At 39.8% G+C, this 24,075-nt stretch overlaps 1 protein-coding gene across 1 annotated transcript in view; it reads left to right on the top strand.

Annotated features, from left to right (window-relative positions):
* LIX1 (limb and CNS expressed 1) overlaps window positions 1-23,837 on the top strand; it is a 103,611-nt gene extending 79,774 nt beyond the window's left edge. Inside the window, exons 5-6 of the mRNA XM_066603021.1 lie at window positions 8,708-8,785; window positions 18,001-23,837. Coding sequence (XP_066459118.1) covers window positions 8,708-8,785; window positions 18,001-18,285 — 363 coding nt within the window. The 3' untranslated portion in view covers window positions 18,286-23,837. The remainder of the gene's footprint in view (window positions 1-8,707; window positions 8,786-18,000) is intronic.
* Window positions 23,838-24,075: the final 238 nt, after the last annotated feature.

Below are 24,075 nucleotides of genomic sequence, written 5' to 3'. Positions count from 1 at the left end.
AATCGCAGACCTGAATACTTGTGCTAATGATGACTTACTGACACAGGTGAACAAGGAGAGGTGATACAATTAAAAACAAAATTTTCCTGTGTGTCAATATGACAAATCGGGAAGACTTTCCATTCATTGTCAGCAAGCAGAGATCTTGAAACTGGTGATGAATTTTTAAAGAGTACAAATTATATTAGAAAGTTAAAGAACTGTTCATTATATGAAGCTTTGTTTAAGTAGCTCTTGCTATAATCATGGAATGATCCAACTCTTTCATTTCAAATAAACTGTATAAATCACAAAATGCCTTATTTTCACATACTGATTATTTAATTCCGTTTTTAAACTGGAATTCTACTTTGATGCTTCAAGTTTGCATAAATCAATAGTACAAGCAAGCATAAGAAACTTATGTGTAATCTATACTTTTAGAGAAAAATGTCTTTCTCCACTTATCAATCACTTCATTTCCCCTCCTACATAGATCTTTCATTGTGATACACTGTTAAAATGTGTTTTGAGATGGATCAACTCACTGAGGGCTTAGGTTACATGTTGCCCTTAAATGTCTATGGAGAGTGTAGGGGGAGAAGCAGCTGCAGAGAGAGGCAGAGGGACACAGAGATGCTACTGCGAGCACTACTGAGTGTTTTATCGCTATTGTGCTGGATTCACAGCTACACTGCTCAATACTGCTGTATAATGTCATCCATGCTGTAGCTTGTAAGGGTGTTATAGAGAAAGACAGAGGATCCAGATGATCTCCTCCTCTCTGTGTGTGCTGTGGATAGAAGACATCACAACAGCTGGGGAAAACTAAGAATTAGAAATGGAACATACAGAGGGGGAAACTGGGAAAGTGATAAAATGGCCAGTAATCTTGTTGTTCCTCATATCAACAAACATCACATCTTATTCTCAATGAAATGACCGGAACATTTTAAGCCATTACAGTAAAAGCAATACTGTCATGGCACTGACTGCGCTGTGACTTCCAGATTGTCTTAACAGGTCCAGGGTTCTCAGCACAGTGTCCTGGACCATGCGATGTGTCAGGCAGCGCATGCCCTCTGTCAGTCAGTGCTGAACACCGAGCGGGTAACATTTCCCTCTGGTGGATGGGCTGGCTGGGTAGTCAGTTAATCCAATCATCCGATCAATGCTAACTGCAAGATTTATAAACTGGCCCTTTGGTTTCAAGGATGCCGGTTATACTGTTCGACTCAGCATGGCCAGTACACAGAGATTCTAGTTTTTTGGTGTTAGACTTCTGTCAGTATCTGTACTTTGTGTTAGTCTCTCATATAGGATTAGTGTTTAGTGTAGTGATTGCCAGTTACACTCGGATTGGTGTCTGATCTCTCTACTGGGATTGCCCATTTTGGGGTGGTACTCTGCTTCCGAGACCGGCTCAGTTCGGGTGATTCTGGTTTCTTAATTCATTAAATTTCAAATAACCTGTCTTGAGTTTAATTTTATCTTGGCATCGGAAACGTATGACCATAGGCAGAGCTAACTAGTCATAGCGGACGACAAATGCACAGCATTGTGAACTATTTGGGCAAATGGAAATCATGTAAAATACTCAATGCTGAGAAGCAAAAGGAAGGTAACTAAAAGATGGTGTTCTGGTGCAGAGGTACACATATTTTTGGGATTTGAAGCGGAAAACTGAACATTCCCCCAGAATGCAGAACTAGCCAAAAGCCCTATATGAACCCAACACTAGTGTTAAACCTGTTCTTCCCACCCATGTATGAAACAAAATCCCTATCCCCAATTCAGTATGACTTGATTAACCGGTAATCTTCTTGCATAACATTAAAAAGAAAGCAGATAAGACCTCACCATTTTAGTGCTAGCAATAAAAAAATCATTTTGTAATGTGTCTGTGCTCTCAGCTATAAACGTGTCACTTCCTTCCCCATTTGCAGGCCACCCACGATTCCAATAATGCGTTTTATGTTCTTTAAACCACAAGTGAAGCATGGTGACTGAACACATCTGACATGGGCAAAGTTTATGATCTGCTCAGCATTCCAATATCTAGCATTTGTAATGTGTTGTTTCAGGATTGTTTACCGGTAGTAAGATGGAATTATAACTAGCACGATCTGTACTAGGTGTTCTTTAAGGGCAATAACTCGCGGAGCCGCTGCTATCACTAGGCACAGCAACCCAATGTATTATTCCAGTCATACAATCCCCCTCACTGGCACTAGCGCTGACAATCGTAAAGAAAATACAATTAGAATAGAAAGAATAACAGAGCACCATCTCATCACACAGAAATTCAGCGTTCAGGCCAAGGAAGAGGATTGTTTTCAGGAAAGGCTGTGGTAGGTTTCAGAACTGGAGTTTTGCGGCTGCAGCGAGTTTATAATGAAATATAAAAAAATCAACATTTCTTTGAAGAGCAGACGTACTGAAGTGTGCTGGCATTTCGTATTTCTTTTATTATATTATCCACTTTTGAAAGTTTAATTTACCTTTTTTGCCATTTTTAAAGGAATAAAGTTATCAGGAATTAAACCTGTTATGTCAATAGTTAGGCTGAAATACGTTCCAATGGGTACAAAGAAAACTAATGGGTTGTGAAGCAGATCGATTCTAGAATACAGATGTGACAACTGAACTTATCATTTAACTGCATTAAACTGCAATAAACAGTAACCGTTTCTGTTCAGTGGTAATGGAGATCTAGGCGGTCACTATTGTGAGAGAGTCAGGGAAGTAGGCTCAGAACATCCCTGAGGCTCGGGATGAGGCTCCTTAGTGCCTGATGGTTACCAAATGAGATGGGAAGCGCCAGACCAAGCTTCCTGGGGAAAGTCATGGTTCCTTTAAAGGGGTTGTCCCGCAAAAGCAAGTGGGGTTAAGCACTTCTGTATGGCCATATTAATGCACTTTGTAATATACATCGTGCATTAAATATTGGAGCGGCCCCATTCAACAGAACAGAAGAGCAGACAGTGCAAGCGCGTATAATCGAGGGAGAAGAAGGCTTCGGTCGGCGTCATGGAGACGGGACGCCAGCACCGGAGGGGGTAAGTGTACAACTTCTGTATGGCCAATATTTAATGCACGATGTATATTACAAAGTGCATTAATATGGCCATACAGAAGTGCTAAACCCCACTTGCTGCCGCGGGACAACCCCTTTAACCTTGTATGTGGGCAGAAGCAATATTAAGGATTCGTGGCCATACCGATTCCAGAGAAGGCCAGGTCCTAAAGTAGGCAGAATCTAACTGCACACTATTTGCACTTGTCTGACTTTCTGAGATTTGGGCTTGTGCAGATTTATGGAACTGTCTAAAAGGAAAACTGTTTTTATTGCCCATAGCAAACAATCGGAGCGCAACTTTCCTATTCTGCTCCTGAAAAATGAGAGCTATGCTGTGATGGTTGCTGTGAACAACACTGTTTTTGTTTTAGACAGTTTCATAAATCTTCACTTTTACTGACAATTGATCATTTTAATTTGAAAGTTTCCCAGCTCATGCAATGAAATGGAATTTTGAACAATGTAAGGGCTCATGCACAATTGTGTTAGAGCTCCATTGGGGCTTTCCATTATGGGAACAGAGAAATGGAATTAGGGCTCTTTCACATGAGCATAGGCATTTTTATAGTTTCAAGTCTACGACATTTATTGGCATGAATGGACTTTTTCTGCGATCACGGCCATCGTTTTCTCGTCCATTCACACGACCGTGAGTTAGCGCACCCCGGAAAACCCTCGCTCTGCAAAAATCCTCAAGATTCTTTCCATTGCTTAATATAGAGGCACGTGTAAGCTTTTCACAGCATTGGGCGCTGCTTAAATGCCTCCCCCTCCCTTTCTTCGTCAGCTCCTATAGAAGTCTATGGGAGCCACCGACATATATTGGCTAAAAGATAATTCCAGAACTATCTTTTTGCCCAGCGTATATGCATCGCATATATTCCTCTCTCACTCTCCCTCCACTCCCCCGCCGCTCCCCCCCCCCTGCATTTACTGAGCGTGCTCACTCATCTCTAGACCTAACACATACAGTGAACATTTCTAAAGCTAAAAACATGGCTGAAAGTTATATAATAAAAGGAAACCTTTTTATATCTTTCCCTTAATCATCATCTGGAACATTGCCTGATTGTGGAAAATTGTCACAGTAATCCCGGTATTCTGCTGGCCCAAACTGTTTTAGAGCCTGCAAATCCTTGTCGAGTGTTTTCTTTGCACAGCTCTGGACTGGAATAGGATCATTTTTTCATATATCTGCCTTCACCAATGCATCCTACAGCATTAAAGGGGTTGTCTCGCGGCAGCAAGTGGGGTTATACACTTCTGTATGGCCATATTAATGCACTTTGTAATATACATCGTGCATTAAATATGAGCCATACAGAAGTTATTCACTTACCTCCCCTGCGCTGGCGTCCCCGTCTCCATGGCTCCGTCTAACTTCAGCGTCTAATCGCCCGATTAGACGCGCTTGCGCAGAAGGGTCTTCTGCTTTCGGGTCTGCCCGGCAGCATCGGCGTTCCGGCTTCGCCCCCTTGTACGCGTCATCGCGTAGCTCCGCCCCATGACGTGTGCCGATTCCAGCCTCCTGATTGGCTGGAATCGACACACGTGACTGGGCGGAGCTACGCGATGACGCGTAGAAGGTGGCAGAGCCAAAACGCCGCTGCTGCCGGACCGAGCCGAAGGCAGAAGACCCTTCTGCGCAAGCGCGTCTAATCGGGCGATTAGACGCTGAAGTTAGACGGAGCCATGGAGACGGGGACGCCAGCACAGGGAAGGTAAGTGAATAACTTCTGTATGGCTCATATTTAATGCACGATGTATATTACAAAGTGCATTAATATGGCCATACAGAAGTGCTTAACCCCACTTGCTGCCGCGGGACAACCCCTTTAATCAACAAAATGGCTGGTTCTGTTTAAAAATGCAAAAACGTGGAGTTTTTTTCTTTATCTAAGGGTGCCTACCCACTTGCGATTTTTTTTTCCTGCGATGTTTTGCGTTTTTTCTCAAGAGCAATTAGCATAGAATGTGTTCTTGTCCATCTGGGGTTTTTTTTCCATTTCGTGGGGTTTTTTCACATAGGAACTGTCAGTTGCATATGTCTCCTTATTTTTCTCTTAATGCACCCATGATTGTCAATGGAGGGCTGCAAAAAACGCCGCAAAAAACGCCGCGGAAAACACCGCGTTTTTCACGCGCAAAAATCGGCAACGCAAGTGGGTAGGCGCCCTAAGGGATACAATTATTATTTCAAGGCAATTATTTTGTTAAACAGACGTGTCAGAAGAGCTGACAACTATTCTTTGAGAATTGCAATTAAAACTCTTAACAGATTTTTTTTACAGGGGTTGTATTATTACTAGAGATGAGCGAACCTACTCGGCCACGCCCCTTTTTCGCCCGAGCGCCGCGATTTTCGAGTACTTCCGTACTCGGGTGAAAAGATTCGGGGGACGCCGTGGGTGAGTGGGGGGGGAGGGAGAGAGAGGGCTCCCCCCTGTTCCCCGCTGCTACCCCCCGCTCCGCCACGCCTCCGCCCGGCACCCCCCGAATCTTTTCACCCGAGTACAGAAGTACTCGAAAATCACGGTGCTCGATCGAGTAATTACTCGAAACGAGTATATTCGCTTATCTCGTTACTTTTTACATTTTTGTCTTCTTTTAATAATAGTAACAGCTAAATGTTCTTGTTTTCATTGTGAATGCTGGTCAATCTCTGCAGATTGAACACTTAGTTCTAACTTCTCTGGGGCTCTCCAGTTAGTACCGACAGGCAAATACTACAAGAAAGTCAAATACTTAGTGAGGGTATCCGGGCTGCTTATCGGGTCTCCTGAGGACGTGATTTCTAGATTTTATTTCTGTAAAACTAATACTTGCAATGTACTCGAAAATCAGAAGTGGCATAGGTGTTACACCTACCGTTTTATAGACTCTGCCCTATTCTATGGTTCAATGATATCATTAAAACCACCAGATATTAAAAGGCATTAATGGAAAAGTGAAAAACTATACCTCCATTGTCACCTTTCTCCTTTTAGATCAACATGTAGTTTTCCAACCTATTTTCTTTTACTGTTTTCAGAATATTGTACTGATTATATGGCTTTTGATTTTCTATGCTTTTGCTCCAGATAATACTTATTTAGGCTACAAGACACCTTCATCTGGACCTAATTTCAGTCTTAATTGTTATTGATTAATGACTGTCATTATGTTACGTCCCAGCTGGATGCAATATTGGTCGCCTGGGTCAGACATAGTTTAATGTCCTAAAAGGACAGATATACAACATACTAACACGGAGAACCAAAAAAATATATAATAAAAATAACTAAAAAAGGGGAAAAGAAGAAATGCTAATCCTAACAACTAATACGAGGAAACCATATCTAAAAGTCAGGAACGTGGGGCGACCCTGACTCTCTACATGGAAACAAGAATGGATATCAACTTATGTAGAGTAGATGTTACACAGATGACTATAACTAGATGAACAACCAATGCATAAATCGCTATAAGTCGGGAGACTGATGTTGTTATAACACTTCAGATTACACTACAGACAGACCTATCTCAGCTGTGGAACAGGACAGGAGCTTCTGACTGGACCAGAAACATCTAGAAGTATAACCGGTGTCCTCCATGAGGAGGAGTTGGCATAAATGTGTACAGGCGAGCACTGATTCGCTGACTGGGACACATGCCACCCAGTCGACCAATCCATCCACACACCGGCAGAGAAGTGCACATGTTGGCATCCAACTCTGAAGTGACACTGAGCATGCGCTGGCATAAGGATCACATGGGCCAGGGCTGATGACATGACATCCTCCCAGTTCCGATATGATATGGTCAGCAAGCCATGCACATTAAGTTATCTTATCTTTACATTTACAAATACAGTGGTGCCTTGGCTTACGAGTTTAATCCGTTCCGTGACAGAGCTCTTAAGCCAAAACACCTGTATGTCAAATCACTTTTCCCCTTTGAAATGAATCAAAATGCCATTAATGCGTTCCGGATTAATGGTGTTTCCATTCATTTCAATGGGGAAACTACACTAAATGTAAAAAAAGAAACATCAATACTCACCTACCGCCGGTGTTCTGGTCCTCGCAATGGTCTGCGGTGCTGCTACAGGCTGTCGCATACTCCTCCACGCTGACAGAGCATTTCTTCCTGGAAGTAGGTGAATGGCTGTGATTGGTTAACCCAGCTTCGGCTTTCATTGGTTGACTCGTCACTGGAATAACCAATCAGAACATTAGCTTGCTGGAGGCGGGGCATTAAAGCACCGCTTCTAGAAAGAAACGCTCTGCCGGCGTGGAGGAGGACACGACAGCCAGCAGCAGCGCTGCAGACCATTGTGAGGACCAGAACGATGGCAGTAGGTGAGTATTATCTGCCCCCTCCTGAGCCAGCCTGTGAGCTTCTTGACATGCGAGCAGGCTCATAACTGGAGCAAAAATTCAGGAGAGAGCCTGCTCGCAAGTCAAGAAGCTCACAAGCTGAGGCACTCGCAACCTGAGGTACCACTGTATAGTTATCAAAACTGTGACACTTTTATATATGGAAGGTTAAATGGCTGTTTTTCCAAACATGGACTCCTTTGCCCTTTGAAATGCTGTTTGCAATATACAATGTCCATTAACATATGAGGCTATGTTTTGTATTAATCTTTATTGATTGATAGCTAGTTATTTACACTTTCGTTTTCTAATTCATTGTCAAAAAAGTTTTTCAAAAATAAGCCATTAAAGTAAAAATTTTAAAGAATCTGTGTAATAAAACACTTACACTGAATAACTTTATATTTATCCGCATTGAACTTCATTGGCCAAGTGGATCCCACTGTGAAAAAATTGGCTTGTGAATTTGCAAAGTATCCCATTATCATGCCTCTTCATAAACAAGTTTCTTACAATATGTAATGGCTATGCATGATCTATACATATATAACTATTGTTAACAGAACTGGTGCATTGTGATAACTAAATTTACATGTTGCAGCATGCCAGCCGCAATGGGGGTGGAACTGGGATGGCGTCTCTACATCAGACTGGTCCATGTGATCCTGTCTTGGGCACTGTTGAATGCCTCTTTCCTGACATTGTGCCTGGAGGAGCTTCTGCAGTCTGTCGAAAATCCCTCTGGGTCTCTTTTTTTATTGCAGAGCTTCCCTTAAGAGTAATCTGTTGGGAATCTTTTGGCATATCCAGTCACCTCAGAAGTTCCCTTGTGATTTGTCTATTGGGAACACCTCAGCGTTTTATGTTCCCCTTTTCTCTTCCTTGCTTCAATATCTCCTGTGGTGTATGAACTGATTGGCCAACAGGGAGGGAGGTGTTTTCCCTTTACTGGTCAAGCAGCCATAACTGGTGTGTATTTATTTTGGCCCTACCCTTGCATAGGAGCCAATTATTCTTCTGTGTTCATGCATGATGTTTGGACATCTGTTGGTTTGTCTGCTGTTGTCTCTGTTCAGTCTAAGTCCAGTCCTGTTTGAGAAATCTATCCAATGGTGATGTGATGCCTGAGTTATGTCTTATTTGTTCCACCTGTCCAATGCTGAGTCTAGTTCTGTCTTCATAACACATTAAATATCAAGTTAATGTTTGCTACATTTGTATGTTACATAATAGGTATTTGTGGCATAATAGAACTTATTGATAATTCCTGGTATTACCCTCTTTATTACAGGAACTCATGATTGTCTTTCAGCTCTTGCACTGGAATGGAAGTCTTAAAGCTCTGAGAGACACAAAGTGCTCCCGTCAGGTGAGAAATATCACATTACACAGTCCATGAGTTTAACCCATAAACACTTACCCAGCATGCATTTGTTTTTTATTCTGGAATCCTACAACCATATCTCCGATGCCAATTCTTGTTCTCAATTATGTTGCCAATAGCAAGTAAACTATTGAGGCTATGATTAAATACAGAGCTGGAGAAAATAAGTAATCTGTGCAGAATATAACCAGTTGCATTACCCATAACTTGGCAGATGTTTTATTGACACTGACAGGCGGTATTACATTTTCTCATGCTGAAGCCACTAGGATTCACAATGTGCTCCCATAATGATCTCATATAAAAGAGAATATATTTTATTGCGCTCTCCAACATATTGAAGCATCTTAATTAGTAATTCCAACAATCAGAAATGCTTGCTACCTAGCCCATAGGGTGACTATTGGGTCAGCCATCTATTGGTCCAGGATCACACTATATTTGACTGTCATAAGTGATATTTTTCAAAATTGTTGGGAAGTTAATCTAGGCAGCATAGAATAAAGCAATCCAGATATTTGCTGTCGGTAGTCTACCATTAAATTACTAAAATATAAATGGTAACTGAGAACAGTGTGTATGTCCAGTTATGCTATATCTCTTAGACATGACACTACCTCTGATTTTAGAGATCTTACTGTTTTACAGAAGAATAGATTTTTAAATGCCTAGTTTTAATTGTCCGTATGATTTTTCTAGTTCATGAATAGATTTCAAGAACTACATTAAAATCTGACACCGAGTCGCAGCTATAGATGAGAAAGATCTAGTTTTGTAGGCTTGCCTGTGGAGTCTAAGTGCCTTTACATTTTCCACCTTAAAAGGTACATTGCACATGAAATCCCTAGGTAGCAACTGTAGTATAACTTTAGACAACTTGCAGGAAGTATTACAAGCCTAGTTGTAGAAACCCAACAGCATGGCGGACACAATTCAGTCTTAACGGGTATGTGATTATGGATCAGGGCAAGCAGCAATCACAAAGCAATCATATATTAGTTTGTGTCAATCTGTATACAATAATACAATAATTACAGCTTTACAGTTAAAAGGAGCCTTGTTGTTCCGTCAAAGATCTAGTCACTGTACTAGGTTTAAATAGTCAGGGATGCTCAGCCATGAACACTGCCCTTAAAAGGGAATATGCCATCAGAAAATGACCTATTTTTAAAAAAATCAAGTTTTGATGTTACACATTTGTAAGATTTTTTTTTTTATTTCTATGCCACTAATATATATATATCTTGCAGCACAGCGGGGGTTCAAGAGCACTCCAAACCGTCACTTTTCGTTTCTTTTGGTTTATTTACACAGTCTTTAACAAACATAAATAACTGGGTCTCCAGATGAATAGTAAATGATAGCAACACAAAAGTCTCTCTTCAGGTTTAACCCTCCTCAGTCCGGAGGTGACACAGGTAAATCCTCAGCTGAGGAAACCATACAAGTCCTTAGAGGTGCACAGACCTGTGGATGTCCAGAGCGCCGCTGTTCCTTGTGCCTTCACTCTCTCAGGCTCTAGTCCAAGGGCCGGCGTGTCCCCTCCAGGGGTCCTGCTGCAACCAGGTAGCGCCTCGTCCACAGCGCCTCTCTCTGTTCACCATGGAAGTCACAAAGCAACTGCAGCCTGTATCTCCCAGGCACACACACCTCCCTCTACCTTCCACCTGTCTCCTTAAATGGCAGGCTGGACAGGTGGTAAGATCTGGCCTGGAGTGAAAGAAGACCGGACTACCTCACAGAGGCTAATAACCTCTGTGACACATAACTTCCACTCCAGACCATTCCTCTTACCCTGTTACTATATATATTTTCTAATATCTTGCAGTTTTCACTCTGACCACTAAGCCTGATAACTATCTGATACTACTTGTTCTATGTTCTATAGAGAAAACTTTTCAACAGTTGTCTCATCATTATCACAGGCATGATTACAATCAAATGTAACGTAGGATCCACAATTCACATTAGGTTATGGTCACAGCTTATCTCCTCCCCCTCCTCCCTGCACAGTGACATCTGCACAGATCACAGAGCATGCCCACAACACTTTCCCATAGTAGTCAATGGATCCTCTCCCGTTTATTGTGTATATGGCCCATAAGGCTGCTGTAATGCATATCTCTAAAAGAAATCTACAATCAGAAAGCAAATTACAAAAATGGGATGTTTTCGCTCTATGGTTTTAGTGAGTTAACCATATATACCAGTAGGTGATATGTTCCCTTTAAGAGTCTGACTACAATAATCACCACTGGAAGCTACAAGGAACAGAGGGGAACATTGCCTGCATTTTTTCATTATGGAGAAATCTTCAACAACACATACAAAGCTTCTTCAGTTACTTTAATGTTTCCTGTTGGGTGGATGGTATGGCTTGGTTTTACTTTATATATTGCTAGATTTCAACATACAAACAAAACTATAACAGAATACTGTTAAGGGAATAGTATATGAAATAAGTTCTCAAAGCAGATGGTAAAGTTAGGAACACAAATCATTGTGAAGAAATAGTTACTGGCAGTAAAGAAATCTAAACATTTGGCCTAGATCTTACTGAAGCAGATAATGGAAAAAAGTATTCACCGCCACAACACACGGAGGCTGCGCCTTAGGACACTTCATAGCAAAAAGCGTTTTCACTGCATTCTGTGAAATCATTGAAACAATTTCATTCTATGCAGTATCAATCATAGAAACAAAACAGCTCATTAATTTGTAGACACCAGCCCAATTGTCGAAAATAACAAAAGCTACTTTGTGATGAATATGGATTCATTTTGGTTAATAAATCCTGTAACCGTTGCGAAAGGTGGATACTTTGAGGAGAGGGAAAAAAAATATAAGGAAATCACAGCTCAATTCATTTGTAGACAATATGCATGAGTACAAAGTATAAGTTTTTATTATTTATTACAATGTCAAGAATTTCTAATAGCAAAGTTGATACACAATAATTATAGAGGTAGCGGATGTTAAATACACAGGAAGGATGAAAACAGCTCTAATTTAGAAAAACCTATTTTATATATTAGGCAATTCTGAGTTCAATTGGTTTATTCATTCATTCAGATGATTGCCTGTAGCAGATTTCACCCTTTCAATTAAAATGAACCTATCCTCTGCTTAATGCACCGTAACCAGCACCATGATGCTATTCTGCAAGGGGATAGGGAGCCAGGTGATGTAGTTTTTATACTCCCCCCTCATCCAGCCACTTTCTGGTTCCCTGCCGTGGCCACTGATGAAGTCCAAGTGGTGCATGAAAGTCTATGGGAAAGCGAGTTCCTTTTAACCTCTTTAGTGGCACGCCCAGAAAATCTCCAGGGCTTGCTGCACTGACCATGCAGTTAAACCCCAGAAGATTTCCGTGGACAGCACTAGTGCTGAAAGGCTGGTCAGGGCACACAGTTATTGTGCCACTGTAGACGTTTGCCACTTTGAATTAGCTCAGAAAAATCTCCAGGGGCTTGCTGCGCTGACATGGTAATAATAAACCTGCCACTAAAGGGGTTAATAGGGGGAAATCTGCACAAAAATTCACAACAAAATCTGCTGCAAATCAGCGACTTATGAATGCACCCTAATGGTGTTTCATGCCAATTAATCGTGAACTGGAATTTCTCTTTTACTTTTCAAATAGAGGTTCTGTAGCAGTCAATGACTGTTATAAGCTATAATGTACACTCTACAATAAATTATAAAGAATATTACAAATCACCTTGGATTCACTTTGCTTGTGTCCCTGTGTTTTTATGTGGTCATGGGCTTATTATGGACCACTGTGTGCTTCCTTAGGGACCTCTTGCTCTAGATGCAGATTTGCTAATAGGGATTTTTAAAGCCTTTGCAAATAATCCAGTTGCGGAAATGAAGGTGTGCTTTAAAGCTTACCTGCTATAATAGTGATAAGAAAATGAGTAAGTATAATAAAATAGCAGAAGGTTGTTCACTTTTGCTCGTCCACTTTTTAAACCTGCTTTGTAAAACTGAAGAGAATACTTTTTTCTAGTTTACTGGATGTGTTAATTCCTGACAGGATAATATCTGTCAAAGGTTGATGATGTTTCATATACTTCCCACTCTTCTTACTGATAAATTTGACTTTTACTATATGGTCTCGGAGGTAATGTGTTCCGGTATTTGGTACTTTAGTTATTACCAATAGTTTTCAAAGTGGAAATTACAGTACTGTATTACATGGCGAGCATCAAGTGAATGGGCAACAATGTTAAAAATGTTAGTTCTAAGTCCGCCAAAGCAGGGGCATCTATAAACTATTGGAAATTAAGGCAAAAAATAACATGATTTGCCATCTTTGTCCTTTTGTTCATTTTCTCCTGTTGACTGTTTTACATTAGAACACTTAGTCTCTTGCCTTACCTCCCCAGCTTAACTTGAGATGGGCCCTTCATTACCAGAAGAGAGGAGCTGCTGTGTCATATACCCACTTTTCCGATTGCAACCCTAGTATTTACATTCCTGTCTATGCCTCCACCCACAATAGGGTGAATCAAAAAGGAGAAGTCACCTCTTGTATGGGAACTGTGTCTGTAGTATCAATCCGGGCCATTGTAGTGTGTATGGAGCTGTGCGTTTTTTGGCAACACATCCTCTCGGTATTTAGTGGGGATCCCAGGTAATAGACTCTCACCAATCAACTATTGATGGCCTATCCTGACAGTATATTATTAATAGTTCAGTCCTGAAAAACACCTTTAAATTAAAACTGACCAAATAATCAGCAGATCAGCTTCTGTTACCCCTGATAAATAGAGATGAGCGAGCGTACTCGCTAAGGCAAACTACTCGAGCAAGTAGTGCCTTATGCGAGTATCTGCCCGCTCATCTCTAAAGATTCGGGTGCCGGCGGGGGAGAGCGGTGAGTTGCGGGAGTAAACAGGGAGGAGCGGGGGGGAGAGAGTGAGAGATCTTCCCCCCGTTCCTCCCCGCTCTCCCCTGCCGCTCCCCGCCGGCACCTGAATCTTTAGAGACGAGCGGGCAGGTACACGCATAAGGCACTACTCGCTCGAGTAGTTTGCCTTAGCGAGTACGCTCGCTCACCTCTACTGATAAACAGTTGATGTTGAAAGAAGAGTCTGCCATTGGTTATACATGTAATGTTGTCATGGAGTGACAACTCCTTTTAGCCAGTCACGCCCATTTTGCTGACCGCTATCGATTCTGAAACCTCCAGCTACATGAACACTCAGATCGGCCAATGGAGAATGTTTATTTCAATGTGGAGAGGGAAAACTGGGACAAGCTGATCCCAGACACCTCTGGCAGTATCTTATCTGGGAAAGCACAGGACTGGACATGTCAGAATCCAACATGTACAATCCTTCTCTTCCTCAATGCCAGATGTCTGTGTAGTGTGTGGCAGCCCCCATACACATTAGATTGTCAGCTAATACAGCTGACATTGCATTCTAATCTAATGGCCAGCTTTAGCCTGTGGATCCATAGATGAGGATAGTAACTTTCTTGGATAGTCCTCATTAAAAACAATAATACTCCTCCTGTAACCCCATCCACCCACAAACTGAATACAATGGAGCCATTAATGCTTTGGCTATTTTACTGTTGCCTATTTTTATCATCTGCGTATGTCTTGCTCGATGTCCACTTTGCATGTGTCTCCAATCTCCATCCACCTACAGGACCAGATTAAATGTGAATGTGATCATCATCCCCAATATATGCGTTTTACCTTGTAGTCAGGACTGTTTGATGGGAAAAATGTGGGTGAATGCAGATTTCCGGCGGTAATAATAGGTTCTGCAACCAAAGCTGGTTTGATGCATACGTAGAATGATTAGATTATCAGCTAAGGATTATGTTCATATTTAATTGGATTTATTTGGGCCTGAGAAGAAAGCTGGAGAAAACTGGAAAGTGATTAAACAACATATGGCAATGATTATATTTGTTAGAGATCTGCTTTGTAGTTTAAATATGATAAATTGAATTAGTTTGTACATGGAAGTTATTGAGATAGTAGAATGACAAAACCTGTAAATCTGAATTTCTAAAAAAATCAGTTAAGCTTCTATATTAAAGTTACAATTTCCTAGAAAAAAGATATGATTTAGAGATTAGAATTCTTAGAAATCTGATAATTATATTGGCAATGATAATCTGACAATTACATGCTGTGTAATTAAAGTATACTTTTTTAGTAAAAAATGTCTGACTTGCTATGAAGACCTATCAGTGGTATGCATCTGTAGGAGGGGGGTTGTGAGCAAGGACACCCTTTAATCTATAGCCCTAGCACACTTCAAAGCTCTACTGTATACTACAGTTTATAGCATGGAGAACTTAAAGACTCTGATATAGAAATGAGATATGGAAGAGTTCAAGAGGTTTCCAGTACTGTAATATTGATGGAAAATCCATACGGCCCATTCTCATCTTCATGGAAGGTTCCGTTCAGAGTCTCTGGCACAGATTTGGCAGGGAATCCCTGATAAAATAATGCAGCCAGGTGGACACCATTATAGTGAGCAGGGTCCGTTCGGCTCAGGCATGACTTAATTACCATACATATAAAAAAAACACTAGGCACACAGTGTGTGTTTTTTTTTTAAATCAATTTATTGCTTGATCCACTGTTTTTATACTTTTTTTTTTAACATAACTATAGTTTTTAGTGGCCTGTTGGAGAACGGTTGGGTCACATATGGGACAACACACTTTGTTGCTAGTAATTACTATTATATATGTACTGTCCGAGCCCTATAGGCTGCTGTATGTAAATTCCTCTCATTATAGTTCATAATGCAGGAGAGTTTAGAAGGTGAGTATATGAGAAGAAGGGAAAGGTCCTGCTGTGACGAAGCAGGAAAGGATTGGAGAAAGCCAGGTGAAGGAGAAAATTATGGAAAGTAGTTTTGCTGGAGCCATTGGGGTGGGGGTGGAGGGTAGAGAAACTGTTACGCTTTGAACACTGGTGAAGAAAGCTCAGCCCTAGTATGACCAAGGAGGAAAAGGGTCACCCCTGCTGTAACCACTTGTGAAAGGGAAAGACTCCTTCTTTGACCCCAGATGAAAGGGAGACAGGAGATGTCTGCTGTGAGTATTAGAGGATGGAGGGACCTTCTATAACTTCTTGGAGAATGGAGGGCATTACTGTGGCTACTGGAGGAAAGGAAGGAGAGGCACAAATGTCATCACTGCTATGGCTATATACTGCTGTGCCTATTGGAGGAGTGGGGATACTATTGTAACTCCTTGTGGGTAAAGGCACTAAAGTGATTAGTAGAACAAACAGGGAGTGATTGCTGTGAGAAAACACTGCCTTCCAAGGTTGTAACTTCTGATTCAAGGGGCTACTATGACCACTAGTTCACAAACCTGGCATGGCCTATAGGCTCTTGATATGTAATTCAGCATCATTAACTGTACTCAATTTTTCAATATATTATGTTATAAAATGCATCCAAATAAATACATAAATGAATGTTTTCCATAATATCCTTAAACATAAACTCTGATCTGCAGTTTTGCGCTAGCGTTTGGATCATTTATTGTAGTTTTGATTCCAATAATAATACTTTCTCCTCTTTTCATTAATTCTGTGAAATATCTCGACTTTGTTATATTTCCATAAATGATTCAATAGCTCAAAAGCCATTATTTGTATGGACAGAAATAAAATGTTGAACGCTTCAGAAAGTCTATGAGGTAATCAACAGCTTGACTAACAGACTACAAGTATGAATTCTATCTATGTTGTGCAATAATAATGGGGGGTTTTAGTCAAATTTAGTAATTAAGCTCAATGTGGACTATTCATTTATCTGCTATTTCCTTCAAATAACAGAAATATCACATTTCAGTATCCTAAGTCACAGTGGACTGAATTGAATGGTCTACATTGTCTTATTTGGGCTGGACTATTGTTTTGACATCTGCTCTCTGTGTCACAGTATTTTGTACCGTGTTTTATATGTGTTGGCTCCATAACTTTGCAACTAGTTTCAGACCGAGAAATAGCCAAACATGCATTCTTCATTAATTACCAAATCCTCAGCTTGCCATTTTACTTTCGTCCTGGATTTATAAAGTAAACCTTTTGCAGCATATCCTGTGTTTCAGTCACCGAATCACCATTGTTCTGAATCTGTTTGAAATTGTGAAATAAATACCATGTGTGATGTGGAAGAATGCCGTACACAAACCATGTGTTGGGGAAGGCCCGGCCTCAATTTTCTGAAGTTAGATTTGTAACTATAAATATATTCACTCTTCACTTTGTTTATTTTTCAACCATGAAAGGCTAAATTAAGAATTCAGATGTTACAGAAGCCAATTCCAGACTGTTCTGTAATCCTGATTATTTCATCTCTAGCATATGCCTTCAAGGAGTTGTCTCATTAGAGACAACACCTTTCAAAAGGCTATGGCTTCTACTGCCAACACCCTGGGAAATACCTGATTTTAGCTGGAGAAGCTTCAGTCAGCCAGTCATTGGTAATATTACATGGCGGCCATTCAGATAAATGACCATCTATATAACACAAAGGTGACTCAAGCCCTCAAGAATGGGAACCACTCATTAGACCTCCATATGCCCCAATGGACAGCGGTTTCTTTACTCCACGTGTGAACAGGAAACCATAAAAAACGATCAATGGGTGTCTCCCATTTGGAAAAAGCATCAACTAATAATCCAAGGTTCCTATTCACTATCATACTCCATTGAAATCTATGGGAGATTGCTGACAACCAAGCACACACACTTGGCTGTTTCCATATCCCCTACAGATTTCTAGAGTGTTGGTATGCTTTTTATTCATCAGCTAATAAAACTGCTCAGACATTTCTCTCAGATACTTTTTCCATTTTTAACTGGTTCATTTGGATGCCATACAGCCTTTTTTTGGAGCGCAGTAGCCACTGTTGCAGCTATGCATTCGCTGACGTACTACAAGAGCTAAGGCCAGTCATAGATATCCATGTAGACCTACTATATCAAACTAGGCATTTCAAAATTTGGGCCAAACAGCTTTGTATATTCTAACTGTTGCATTCACATTTTTATTCACATATCTTTTTTTGTCCCAGCGAATGGTAAATGATCTGTGATTTGTTCATTTATTAGTAACAGACATAGCATGACTTTATAGAAAACTATATAATGTATCAAATGATAAATTCTTTAATACACAATTGTCCTTTTGTTTACTAAACAGGAAGTAATTGCCTACTACTCCCAGTACTCCTTAGATGAGCGAATGAGGAGCCACATGGCCTTAGACTGGATTATGAAGGAAGAAGAGACTCCTGGAATCATATCTCAAGAGCTTCAGCTTGCTCTCAGGGAATTGGAGGAGTCAAGAAAAGCCGGAAGAGAGCTGCGATTTTATAAAGAAAAGAAGGAAATCTTGAGCTTAGCTCTGAGTCACATTTACAGCGACTGCATTACTTCACCTACACATGTTGATCATATGAACTTTACTTTAAATGGTTATCACTAGCAGATCTTTGGCTGTAAAGTCTGATAGCAGAACAGTGAATAGAAACATGGGCAATAAATTCTTGTTCATAAGACCACCCAGGTTCAACAACAAGGAGGCTTTTGTAGACATTGTAACTAAGAGGTATGTATTTCATAGTGATTTACAACATATTGTTACTTTGTACTGTAGAAAAACCACATTTTTTTGTAGAAGCTTTCATTTTTGTATTTTGTATATCAGCTTTTGTATTTGTACAATAATTTACTAATATAATCTTTAACAAGATCTGGCACTTCTCCTGCCTTGTCTGTTTTCATAAATACTTGTATCCCACAAGAAATGAAAAAAATATGAAACATTTTTTCTTAGGACACTACATTGTGATGTTCCTTTTGTTATTCCTCCTAGAAATTTTAAAGATTGCCAACTGTGTGTTAGGAGTTGGGGGTGTGTCCTTACACAGTGACACTGTTTAATCAGTGCTGACAAGCTAAATGGTAACGCCCAGTTGTCAATTTACTCATAATTTTATTGGAGGAATAACAGAGGAATGGCACAACGCAGAGTTATAAGAAAAGATGAAACCGTGTTGCTGTTTTTGAGGAATACAAGTATTTTCAGGAGAACTCCTAGATTTTCTTTAAGCAGTCATGGCTGACTTGGAGGCTCAAATATGGTTCCAAATCTTTCAAGTGGTCAAACAATACATTTTCTCAAAGATGACACATATAGTATGTGTTGAAAGGGAATCTGTCATGTTGAGCCTGATGTCCTGTGCACAAATATGTTATAGAGTAGATTGATATTTGTGGGAAACAATTCAGTATAACTTGTAATTTATTCAAGCCAAGGCTGTTGTCTTCTCCTGACTGCTCTAGATAGATTTTGTCTTGCACACTCAATCTGTTTCTTACCTAACCTCCTTTACATTACTTGAGTTGGGCCCCTCTTGATTAAAGGAGCCCCATACACTAGGCCAACAATGAGTGGAGATTTAAAAGAATAAGTGATTACATTTTTCCACTAAAGTGTTTCCTGCTGCAGAAAGGACAATGTGTTCAACGTGAAAGGTTCATTTTAAGAAGGTTGTTTGAGTTTTTAAGAAACTTAACTAAAAGAGAGAAATGGTATACCATAAGCCAATAGCTATTACTCCCCCATTAAATCTGCTGCCATGCCAGAACCTCCAATAAAATGATTCATAGAGGCCTTTAAGAACCTGGGGCCAACTAGAATCAACCCTTTTACGTCTGATCTTAAGAAGTTTTAATGGACATCCTTTCAAATCTTCACAGGATGCCATTTCTGTTGGAAAAGGTGGCATTCCTAATGGTAATTTCATCAGCCAAACGGATTAGAGAGTTACAGATCTTGCCAAATATACTTATTCATCCTTCCATGAGGATAAAGTGATATTCAGGACTCTGCCTTGATTCGGGCCAAATGTCCATCTTTCTCCAGTACCAATCAGCAGATACTACCAGCCTTCTGCACCAAACCTACCTTAGAGGAAAGGCACTTGGACACTCGACATGGCGTGGTACTGTAGCTCAGAATGTATCTATCCCAGACTGAAAGTTTCTAGAAAAAGTGTGCTTACAAGCAGACCAAAGAAAAGGGAGAAAGCCTCCAACCCCACAATAGCTAGGTGGCTGAGAGACACCATTAGCGCTTGCTACAAAAGTGAAGGAAGGTCGCCCCCAAGAAGGCATCCATACCCGCTGTACCACAGCTACAGTAACATTTTAGGCAGAATGTGCTCAAATTTCAGCTGAAAGCATTTGCTTTAGGGCATTGTAAAGCAAACCAAATACCTTCATCCATCATTATGCAATACGTTAGACTTCTCCATGAGAGAAGATTCTTTCTTAAGTTGTTCAGTTGTAATTTATGGTATTTTCCCACCCTTCAGGGATCGCATTATATCCCCATATATGTGTGCTGCTTTGCAGAACGTCCAGGAAAGTTAGAATTTACTTACGCAATTCCTCTTTTATGTAGTTGTAAGAGCAGCACATAATTATCCTTCCAATAAAGTTTTCATCTTTTCCATATATCTCAGTGTAATCTTTAAAATTGCACATTTTGGAGAAGCCAGTGTCCTTTTTATAGGTTTTGTTCAATTTGAATTAACTCTTTGTGTCATCTGACCAAAGCATGTAGTAGGGAAATAAATCTTAACATGTAAGTCCAACTACAGGAAAGAGAAATTGCATAGGTAACTTTTTTTATGTTAAAAAAAACTTTTCTAGGAGCAGGAAATGGTATAGGTATTGACAGCAAAAGATTTGTTCTAGATACCACAGTATGGCCATACTATGTAATGGAATGAAAAGTTCCTGAGAAACATTTAGGTGTTATCCATAGCAACAAACTATTCCCAATCTACTTCCCAACCTGTGTTAAAAACGTAGCAGCGTGCTGATACATTACTAGGAAGCGCTAATTTTTTTAGCACTTATTTTTATAAATCCCCCCCTCCCCAACCAAATATTATTTGTAGGATTAACATATAGTACGATCTGGTGATACAAGTGAACCATCATACCCACTGTTCTTATAGTTGATTATTTTTTCAATTTATATCATGAAAATGTCATAACATTTGTAATAAATGAGGAGAAATGCCATAAATATTGCTGTTTTTACTACAGTAACTATCCAAAAATTCCATTGGTACTGAATGATTTCTATTAGTATGGATCTTTCTGTGTAACACTTCAATTACCACATGTACTTATGGAGATACTGACCTTAAAATTGAATGAGAAAAACAGAAACTAAAAAAAAATCAATTTAGTCAATTAGCAAGATATTGAATCTGCAAAAATTTGGAAACTCCAAACTGAGAGACTTAAGTTATCCCTTTACTTTTCAAATTCTCTTTTGGTTAAGTTATATGTTCCGTAACTCCCATATACATATAGACTCTGCTTGGCATGTTTTTTCAAGGAGGAGAGGGGAATAAGCCATTGTCTGATCCCTTGATCTCATGGGAGATATACCGCTGACAGAGATGTTCGACAAGTTAAAAACCAGCAACTCCTATCTTTCTTTCCCCCTCATCTGCCATTGGAAGAGAATTTGGAGAATTGGAAGAGAATTGATGGTTTCAGCCGTCTTTAGTTTTCTTCAGGCTCCATTAAAGACATCTCTATTATTATTTTATCCTTTGGGTGCAAATTACAATGCAAAGTGTTGCTAGTATTTTTAACTTTGTTGTATACTCCCCTTAATGAACTTGGTGAAAGCTGAATAAATGTGCATGGGGTGAGCTTCTCCAGAAGTTTTTTTTTTAACCTCTTTTACTATAATTCTATAGTATATTTTACTATAATTGGAGGTTCAGAATGCTACATATGTGTGCTGTGTGTCACTAATGATCTGGATCCTGAGACAGACATGATTCTCCAAATGGTCAGTCCATCTCTTATAAGGAATATCCACACTCCACTCTTAGGGCGCCTACCCACTTGCGTTGCTGATTTTCGCGCGTGAAAAACGCGGCGTTTCCGCGCATTTTTCGCGGCGTTTTTCGCAGCGTTTTTTGCAGCCCTCCATTGACAATCATGGGTGCATTAAGAGAAAAATAAGGAGACATATGCAACTGACAGTTCCTATGTGAAAAAACCCCACGAAATGGAAAAAAAACCCCGAATGGACAAGTCAATTTCTAATTTCTAATGTTTAAAATGCATCGCTCAAAAATCGCAAAGCACAAACTTCAATTTTTGTGCGATGCAGTTTTAACATTAGAAAGTCCTATTGACATTTGCGTAAAAAAAAAATGCAGCAATATAAAGATCGCGTGAAGTGTGAAGGCACTCTATACCCCGGCCCACTCTAACTCTATTCAATCATCGATTCTCGTTCCTCTGTAAAAGCAGAGGAACTATTGACGTTGGTACGGCCTGTTGGGCATCTGTTGCCTGACAGATTGTCCTGTGTAAAAGCACCCTTAAAGTGATCATAGACATAACTGTCCACTGAATGATAACTATGTTACAGCTACTGGCCACGGTTCCTCATTACCAGGCACATTTACCCTACAGATGAGATTGTCCGCAAACCCTGCTGAAATAATCTGAATCCTGTATTGTGTTTTGTAACATCTTAATTGGTGGAGACGGGGCTGAGATGCACTTTAGTTACTGGATAACTGAACAAAACTAGAAAATCTGCTTTCCATCATGCTTGCTCTTCTATCCTCATTACTTTGACAGCCATGTATAATTTTATCCATCTCTCTCCATTAAGGACATCTAATCTTTGCATTTTCTTTACTTCTAGTATCTTGCAATTATTTGCGAATTCTTTAGAAAAGTGAATACAGTTTTTGCACTTACTGTACTATTTTGCACATTTTCCTTACTTTATAACTCACTAAACTTTTGTAGTTTTTGTATGGGAACTTTTTAAAAAGTAATTTATTAGTGGACTTGTGCCAAATTTTACAAAGTCTCACTGTTACAATTAGAATAAAGACACATCCAATAAGTATTATATGAACTCATCGACCATCTTTAAATTTGTGACTGATAACTGTCATCCGAGAGGTCAGATTGCTTTTCTATACACTGACATCTGCAGGCTAGAAGACATACTACATGATGTTTAAAATCCATACAAGGTCAGCATAATAAAACACATTTTTGTAAAACCAAAAAAAACTCAATTTAACCCCAAAACCCTAACTTTAACATTTTTTGTGTTTTAAAAATATGCTTCAAATCATCCATCTACAAAGTAAAATGTTAAATCTGCAAGTGAATAATAAGTATATTTTAAGTATAATTCAGTATATTTCAGTTTTGATTCCACTATCCGCAGTTGCAGTTAAACCTATTATGGATGCACTACTTACCGGTATTATATTACACTTATAGAAAGTAACAGTTGTATTTCAACACCACCATAGCCTGATACTGTCAATAGCAATCGGCAGCCTCCTAGAAGATGCCATCTAGAGGCGTAACTTGAAGCTCCTGGGCCCCAATGCAAAACCTGTAACAGGGCCCCCAACTATAATGCTTTATGTATAGTATTGGGCTCTCTATATGGAGAAGAGAGGCCTTATGGGCCCCCTAAGGCTCCTGGGCCGGGGTTCAACCACATCCCCTATAGTTACGCCAGTGATGCCATCCATTCTGTAATGGGAGTGGGGCCCACTTTACTTAGCATTACACAGCATGCATGCTGCATACGTTTATTTTAGAAGACATTGCACTTACTGAATGGATGTGGTAAAATAGTTGATAGTTTTGTGTTAAAATATAATTAAATCAAATCATAATCTTGTGTTCATTCTACATGTTTAGACTGCATTGATCATGAGAGATTAGTGTGTTATAGTATGTTTATGCCATTTTCATTAACTTTTCTCATTTGCTTACCGGAACCCTTGGGACCATAGACACAAATATCTACAGTAGCAGTGTGTATAAATACCATTGGAACTGATTTAACACGTTTTTTGTGTATTTTTTTATTAATACAAGATGTAATTTTTGTTACTTTGTTCTAAATGACAATTTAGTTGATCAAATAAAGATGTACAGTCCAGTTTATAAGACTCCTTTCCTTGCAAAATTTTCTAATGAATATTAAGAGTTGTCGGCTAGGACATCACAGCCCATATGTCTTACTAGGGAATATGCAGGGCCAGATAAAGGCTGGCGAAAATATGGAGCAGTTCAATTATGATGGGGCCATCTACTTCCGCGACTAATATGAGGCCCTCCATGACAATGATACTATGTATCCAAAACCTATAATATATAAACAATATTATATAACACCAAGCACTTG

This window comes from Eleutherodactylus coqui, chromosome 5 (genome assembly GCF_035609145.1).
Source record: "Eleutherodactylus coqui strain aEleCoq1 chromosome 5, aEleCoq1.hap1, whole genome shotgun sequence".
In the NCBI taxonomy this organism is placed as follows: Eukaryota; Metazoa; Chordata; class Amphibia; order Anura; family Eleutherodactylidae; genus Eleutherodactylus; species Eleutherodactylus coqui.
This window is presented reverse-complemented; position numbering and strand designations above follow the sequence as displayed.